A 9,079-nucleotide genomic window follows, 5' to 3' on the forward strand; every position below is an offset into this window, starting at 1 on the left:
AATTTGACGTTTTTTTATAGGGGCTAGAAGAGACGAAGATGGATTTTTATGGGTGACAGGCCGCATAGATGACATGCTTAATGTATCTGGACATCTCATGTCCACTGCTGAGGTAGAAGGCGTTTTAACAGAAGAACCTAGAGTCTCGGAAGCAGCAGTCGTTTCTAAGCCTCACCCTATAAAGGGAGAGTCGTTGTATTGTTTCGTTATACTGAACGAGGGAGCAAAATTTGATGACAACTTGGTGGCTTGCTTGAAGAAACTCGTAAGGCAAAGGATTGGTGCCTTTGCAGCTCCTGATGTAATTCAGTATGCACCTGGCCTGCCCAAAACTAGGTCAGGCAAAATCATGCGTAGAATACTTAGAAAAGTGGCTCTCGGGGACAAGGATATAGGAGACACGTCGACATTGGCAGACCCAGGAGTTGTTGACGAGCTTTTCAAAAATAGGCCATAATGTGATTTAGAATTATCTACTTGAATTTAGATGGCAATTGTCGACTTTTTGTTCCTAATTTATTTATTAGGCATTTATGATTTTAATTCCTTGATGCATACGTAAACATTTTTTTTTCGATAAGATCCGTCCGCTTCAATTCAGTAGTATATTAAAGGAAATCTCTTACGTATATTTTATTTGTCATTTACCTATTATTTCTTTATGCCGGTTTAATTCAATCGCGCATTGCGATTTAATATTTATAATTGATTTGGATATTTTTATTCTGTGAAAATATCGACAAGTTTCTGAATAATCGATGAGTCTGTGCGTGAATGTGGGGAAATCCATTATTATGTTAGAATGGGAGTAAATGGTATTTTGTGGTGGTACCTGTCAACCTCAAACGAAAATGGTGTGAGTTTTTTTTTATGATAATTTATTGCGTAGCTAAACCTCAGCACAACTGTAAACAATTGAATCGCTATGAATATATTTCGTAATTAGTTATGGCGTTGATCGACCCAATGGCAATCCATAGTACGTATTTGTAAAACGAATTCTTCTACATGAATACCAATGAGCTAGCCTTATAAGTTTCTTACGAAATTCGGCTCACTGCGTTGTCGTTAGAGCTAATATTACAGGCATATTGCTGGTAGAGCAACAAGCAATCAATACAGGTCACTAATACTTGGCAAATATTTAGTTTATTGTAAAATACCTATATTTTGGACTATAATTGGTTTTGATTATAAATATTGATATATTTTCGTTATTTTTTTTAATATATTACTTTTGTATATTACTTATACATATTAATATAGGGATATATATTGTTCTAAATATGATACCGAATGATGATTTTTGAATTAATCATGTTTTTAATAGTATTAATGCAAATTGATAAGTATCTAATAAAATATCTTGACTGCAAAATTTTTATTTACCTGCCATTTATCATAACAGAAAAAAAAAATTGAAATATAGTGGCATCCATTGTAATTAAGTTTTTTCCTATCTTTGAATTATGCTTAAATACATAATCTCGTTACTTATTCCTAGACGAACCTTGTGAAAAGTAAAAGCATCCTATTAGCTGTGTACCTTTTAAAGTGTTCTTTGCCTGAAGTGCATAAGTCTGTAATTAAATTATAATATTTTAAATAGTTGATCGCATATAAATATGTGTTATACATAGGTGTAAATGATTTAGGATAATATACTGTACAGAGTGTCACAGAAAGGGCATTCAAATTCTTCGTTGATATATTAAGAAACTGAATAAATTTATCCACGTCTGTCAACGAACAGGACGAAAGTCTGAAAAGGAAAACTGGTTCTTTACACAAGCTGTGCTCTTTTTTTATTGTTTTAATGTCTATGAATTGTTACAATTGATTTACTGAATTTTTTTTTTGTGTCATAGTATGTATAGTACCTACTGATTAGTATAGATGGAATTAATTGCCAATGACCAGTATGCATTACACAGTTATATTTTTGTGCATTGGAAAAAGGTATTTAGTTTCGCTTATATTATTGCTAAATTTCTCAATGTTTTGCCCTTTCCGTTATGCCTTGTAAGTATATATACCTAATTGTATCGACTTCGTTTAACTTAATAAGTGTTGCACAATGTTTTTAAAATGTGGTATACATTTTTTTACTGAATACTATTTTTGTTGTATATGTAATGTTTATCGGTTACTTTAGAATTGGCTGTGAACATTCTTTGCCATTATTTGTGTAAACAGATCGTAAAATAGATTTTATTATGACATAAAAATATTCTTAAGTTCAGTTGTATCTGTTTAAAAATGTTTTAGTACAAATTGTATGTAATATATTTTTTTTTTCAATCGAGAATTGTTGATTAAATTATAAAGAAAACTAAATATATAAAATGTATTTAGTTGTTTGGCCTCTGTGAGAGCAATTTTGTTGAGAAGATAATTCCTTGAAAATATTTAGCATTCCGAATAGACTACCTTTTATTGTAGAAATAATGTCAATAGTTTAGATAATATGCTTGTTATTTTGTCAAAATATAATGTTATTTGATATTATATTATTCTTGTTGTATGTGACTGTGGTAAAAATTGCCTAAAACTTTTGTTTTTGTTACATAAAATCGTAAATATATGTAGTAGCTAGGATGTAACATATTTGTTTACTTTCTTAGGCATTTTTTTTAAAAAAAAAATTGATAATTACGTTCAAGGATATATTTCTGAGAAATATGTCACTGAGAGTAGTATCAAATATTTATATTCTCAATTCTAACTCGATTATTGTCTACCCATAAAACATTTGTTATTATTATTCCTTAACACCTCGTTTGCATTATTCCAGTAGCATTAAGTACAATTCTTGATGATATTATTGTAGTTACATAACAGTCAAGTATCATAACAGTCTTCAAAAGGGGGTAAAGAGGTTTCTTCAGGGTCGGTAACGTGCGCGTAATACCTCTGGTATTGCAGGTGTTCATAGGCTACGATAACCGCTTACCATCAGGCGGGCCGTATGCTTGTTTGCCACCTCAGTGGTATAAAAAAAGTAGTGATGTACTGGATCGTTAATCGTTCTTTTCAATGGATGCCAACGGTAATCCCCTCTGCGTTATTGGCATATGCTGGCAGGGCATTAGTGGCGGATGGTTGATAAGAATAAAAGCAGGTCTTACCCATTACGAGTTCATCAAAAATTTATCATGACAGTTTCTAAGGGGAACAGAGTGTATATGTATGGATATCAACCTATTGCTGTCAATGGGCCCGCTAGTCCCTATTACTAACAATTCCTTATCCTTCATGAAACAAAACATTGTGTTATACAAATTATATTTCGAGTTGTACTGTGCGCGTTTTTTTTTAATTGAAATAACATGGAATAGCACAGATTATGTTTATATGTTAAGAGTAGTATTCCTTTAAATAGTAAAACAATATCTAAAAGAAGTTTAGATTTAATATTAAAAATATTTTTTTTTATTAAAAGGATACAGATATCGATATACGGTACATCACTTGACTGCTACTGGGAAAATGTAAATCAGACATTAAATTTTCTTATTGTAATGCCTTAATATTTGTATCCTTAGATAGTAGATGACCTAAAATCTGACTACATTTTATAATATGAGAACACTAATTCAGTTTATAAATTACAATTTCGTCATGGGTAAATGACGTTAATTTTAGTGATAATTATGGACGGCAAAGGTAAGGACAATTATTTTATATATTCATGATAGCATATATCGTCATAGTCGTAGAATACCGACGGATATTTATATGTAATATTTGTCAGATCCGTCAGTATTCTACGACTATGACGATATGCGCAGTGCAGTATAAAGTTAGATCCAAATCGATTAAAAAATAAGGACCCTGTAAACAAAGTTGCAATCCCTTTGGAGTATCTCTCCAGTGCGCTCCATATAAATCACAGGACTTGCCAATTTGTTAATAATTAATCAATTTTGATAATAATTTGTAGACAAAATTTAAATATAAATTAAAAATTTTGAGGGAAATAAGGTGGGGTAGTTGGTGCGGGGGTAACGGCGAATTCGGACGCCACTAATGGTGCCTTTCGCGGCATCATTAGACATAGTGTCTCTAATCTGTGGATGCGGCGCGAAATGTGGGAAGTTTATATGAATTTTACGAATACTTATTATATGGTAGCTATTTAACGCTTTTTGTCGGATGTTTTTTTTTTTCATACACAGAGATGGTTTACCTCCTTACCTTTACCCTCCATAGTAATATTGTAAGTAGGTACCCAAATACTTGTTTATATGAAATATATGAAAAATAATACAATATTGTAAGAAAATATTTTTAAATCTCTGTTCAAACATTTTTGGTGCTTATTGTGTAATTATTATAATTTTCTAATAAATATATAGTTTTTTTTATTTGTTTTCAAGTTCCATTATTTAGATGCACAGTAATAATAATATTAAAGTTGTTGTTCTATTTAAATATGCGATTGATGTAGGAAATGTACTTAACTGCACTTATTTGTGATGCACAATATACATATATTAGGTATATACAGTGAAACCTGGTTAAGTGGGCCGTGGGTATGTGAGAAACCTCGGCTATTTATACTTACAATGAGGTCCCGACACATTTGCATTGAAAGATCTTTGTCACAAGAATTTTTTAAACCTTGTCAATTGAGGTTTGAAAGCTTAGCTTTTACGATGTTTACTGGATTGGAACTTTGTCGTCCAGGTTTGGGCAAGTTATAATACGTTTTTTTACAAATATTTCAATTTCTTCTATACTCACTTTGTTTTTCAATACTATCTAAGTGTTTGTATCGAAACGAAAGTATAATTCGTTAACAGCCGCTGATAAAATTGTTATTGGATTATGATAGTGGAAAGTCGCGTGACGTACTATACACTATAATTAATTTACAAAAGTCAACTCTTTATATAATTATTTAAAATAAGAAGAAAACTTGTTATCAGTAGATTGACGGAAAAGGAAAACTATAACGAATACGACCAGCAGAGTATCCGAAACTTGAAAATGTCTCTCAACATGGATAAAAAAGGTACGGAATAAAAATATTCCTATAATTAAGACAACTGTCATTTTAAACCTACCTATTTGGGGAACTGGATGAATGAGAAATCTTTATAAATGATAAAAAATACTAGGTCCCTTGAGATCCAGTTATACAGGTTTCATTGTAATTAATATCATATACTTGTTGTCGACGTATACTTTCTTCTATTTATACCTATTAAGAGAGTATATATATTCTATGGATAAGTATAAAATACATCATTATATACATATAGCCAGCAATAAATGTGTCTACAAGAAAACTTGATATACTAAATTTTAAGCTTTGCCTCTATTTAAGACTTTATTTATACCTAAATATACTTAAAATATATCCATATGTACTTATTAAACATTTATAGTACTTAGTACATGAGTTGTATATTCTTATATATATATCTGTTGGCACAATATACGTAGTTATACTTATGTGGGCTTCATTTTGTGCTTTTGCAGTAGGTATATATGCTGGTGCATAAATGCTGGTGCGAAAATATTAATTATTTTTGGATAGTAAATATATAGTCAAGCTTGTTGGAATGGTTACAGTAAACAATAGCGCACTTACTGCCTGCTACAAATAATATTTTTATACTGCCTTGTTTTTTATGTTATATCTAATTTAAGAAAATAGAAAGAAAGAATGACATTTAATTTTTTGATGAAACACTCAATTTAATCCTCTCGTCTTTTCAGTTCCCTTTAATTCAATAATTAATGACAAATATGATTGTAATGCATTGTTTAATATATTACCTAAAGATTATCCAAATAAAGTTATTTAAATGAAAAGGGTTAAATGAAATTGTACTCGAAACTATATGCCTACCTACTTTCATGTACCTACTAATATAAATAACATCGCAATAATTGTTAGCCGATTATGTTACGTCTATTCATTTGTTAAACAAACTATTTAATCTAATATATGTCTTCGTATGTTATTGTGTAGGTAAATAGTTAGGTGCAACTTTTTTTGAGAAAGTCTCGTGAAAAGTTAGTCATATTTTTTGATGTAGTATGTTATTAGAATGACTAACTTGTATCTACACTAAGAAAATATATTTATAGTAGGTGTGTTACAACAGGGACCTAGAATCATTCTGATTGGACGAACATACAGTTGATAAAAATACGTTGAGGTAAAATAGGTACTAGACAACGTAATTATTTAATAATGTTACATTAGAAGCTGGTAAATTAGAAGTCACAAAGATAATTTATGAAAAATATCTCGGTGTTTTATTACAAATCAAGCGACATTGACATCAGTAAGGTACATGTATGACTTAGTCGAGATACTCTTAGATCCTGATTTATTTCTTTAAATAAACTGTTAAGTTCTGAATTACACAAACATCTCTAAATAGACCTTTATAAGATGCTCAATTTCTTGTATGTACCTAATAAAACATTTATAGTATCGAATTTTATAATTATTATTATACTATTAAAATTCAAAAATATGTGTATACAAATGGGAATAGGTTTATTAAGGTGTTTACATAATTTTGATAAACTTTTTTTTATTATAGGTAATAATGCCCTGTTATTTGAAGCGTATGATACTTTTATATATTCGGTTTTATGTTCATAAGTACGTGTTTATTTTTAATAATGAATATATAATGTACCTAATGTTGCCGATATTAGCGTTGCTTATTTAAAAATTTAAGAGTATTGCGAAGGACATTATTTACCGACGAATATTTTATACATGGTGTAGCAAAAAGAATACCTAACAATCTGAAAACTAACAAGTGACGTTCAAGAAGGTGAACAACTTTATACAAGAATGGATCGGTAACAAAAACATTTGAATCTTCAGACTAGTTCACGTGAATTGTCTGAAGAAACATATTTTTATTTCAACCTTCGAGCTTGTTTACGGTAAGTTGTTCATTTTATTGAATGCTAATGTTGGATTTCAAAGATATATCTAGATAGTGTCGAGTGTCAAAAACTGTTGCAAACATTTCTTGCAAACATGTCTTGTCAGCGCGTACGAAAACCTCAAAGTAAAATATTGTTAACATAGCAAATATAAATAAATTATATGAGGACTTATATGCTAAAAAAATACTACTTACTAGATTGAGCAATATTAAAAATACGCCATTTTCTATCAAAACAAGTCAATCAGGCAGTTTTTGGCGAAAATAAATTCTATCTAGATGTTTTAGACCTAAAATTTCAGACTGTTGTATCCTTTCTGCTGTACCCGATAAAATTGTACCCACTGACTTGTTTTCATCGATGTCTATAAACATTACCAGAGGAATAAAAAAATATTGGCACTAAATTTGTGTAGTGATTTAGCCGGTAAGGGATGTTATTGTGATTGTATGTTGAAACGAACATATCATTGAAAGTGATTAAATAATAATGCTATTGAAATGGGTTGTCAATCATTTTATTTTATGGAGCCCTTATCAAACACAATGTAATATAAACATTTGACACGTTTATACTACACTTATACTTTATCAACAAAACGAACATTACAGTCTACCTACAATCACTTTACCTACAATTACAGTTACTCTAAAAATATGTTTTATATACTATAATAATTATATCACTAAGGTAGCACAATTATGTTTGCGACTCTAAAAATCGTCAGTTAATCATTTTAAGGTCGCGACCTGTAATAACTATTATAAGAGGCATATTAGATAGATATACCTCGTTTTCATTCATTAGCCATTCTTCTTGAAAGATCACTGGTGAGGATATTCAACAAACACGGACAAACATCACATCACCGATAAAATTGCAGTGTCTTTTCTTACCTTAACATTGGCAAAATCATCGGAGCCCCAATGAAGTCATAATAATAATCATCATCATCATACCAGCCTTTAACTTTTCATTGCTAAACATAAGCCGCAAGCCTTAGGTGGTTTTGCCAGTAGTTGCCATGCTTGGCAGGCAGATTGGCAACCATAGTTAGACTTTAGAGATGTTTTAAGAAGGGCGCTTTTGATCATCCCTCGCCCTCCCTTAGTCGCTTCTTACGACAGCCACAGGAAAGTAAAGGGTGGCCTTCTTTGCTAGAACCACATGGCTTATATATATATATGAGTAATATCGTATGTATTGCCGACAGTTACCATTTCCTACACTATTTTACTACCTAATATTATAATATATAACGTCAATAAAACAATATTTTATAGCCTTTAGGCTTTTCGTTAGACTCTGGGCACCAAACTAAAAACGACAGAATTGTTATCATACTCGTAATTCACGTGGATTACACAATAGGTTGAAAATTGAATGAATGGATACCTATTCGTTAGCCCTAACCTACTAAATAAAGTTAAATAAAAGCTTCTAAAAATATAATAATCGTTAACTATCCACTACTGAACTGAGTTGCCACGCTTGGCAGGCGAGTCGGCGACCGCAGTTAGCCTTTGGTAATGTTTTAAGAGGGATGCTGCTGCTTGTCCCTCGACCATTGAGTTTCCTTTAGTCGCCTTTTACAATAGCCACAGGAAAGGTATGGGTGGCCCATTCTATGCCGGGACCGCACGGCAATATGTATCTTTTAATTTTAAGAATTATAACAAAAATATATATACTCACGATTAAAATGCTTAATAGGGTAGTCAGAAGCGTTTGTTGACTATTGCCATTGTGGTGAACGTAATATTAGACATGCTTACGTGACACTGAAGAATCGGATATGACAGGGAACAAGTTTTTTGCCGTTGTCACATTGATTAATTTGATTTGATGCCGGAGATTTAGATATTTAAATAATTAGAATAATGTAGGTAAGTATATATTTCCACCAGTTTAATTCATTTATTTCAATTTTTAAATATTATTGTAATGAAAAAAATAAGGCGCATATTATTACCAGCTTGTGAGTAACTTATTAAGATAGAAATTATATTTTTAATTTCACTTTTACATTGAACGAATTAGTGAAACACTCATTTCGCACTTGTCTTTCCAAGACATTATAGTCTCAATAGGATAAGATATTTATGTTTAGCACCAGTCAGTACCATACAAATAGTTTTAATATTACAAAATT

The 9,079-nt window shown here is 30.9% G+C and overlaps 1 protein-coding gene across 1 annotated transcript in view; it reads left to right on the forward strand.

Annotated features, from left to right (window-relative positions):
- The window catches only part of LOC113519887 (acetyl-coenzyme A synthetase), a 37,872-nt gene extending 30,439 nt beyond the window's left edge, over positions 1-7,433 (forward strand). Inside the window, exon 9 of the mRNA XM_026905105.3 lies at positions 21-7,433. Within this exon, the coding sequence (XP_026760906.2) occupies positions 21-457 (437 nt within the window). The 3' untranslated portion in view covers positions 458-7,433. The remainder of the gene's footprint in view (positions 1-20) is intronic.
- The last annotated feature ends 1,646 nt before the right edge of the window (positions 7,434-9,079 follow it).

This window comes from Galleria mellonella, unplaced genomic scaffold (genome assembly GCF_026898425.1).
Source record: "Galleria mellonella isolate WM207_F2 unplaced genomic scaffold, CSIRO_AGI_GalMel_v1 utg33, whole genome shotgun sequence".
Lineage (NCBI taxonomy): Eukaryota > Metazoa > Arthropoda > Insecta > Lepidoptera > Pyralidae > Galleria > Galleria mellonella.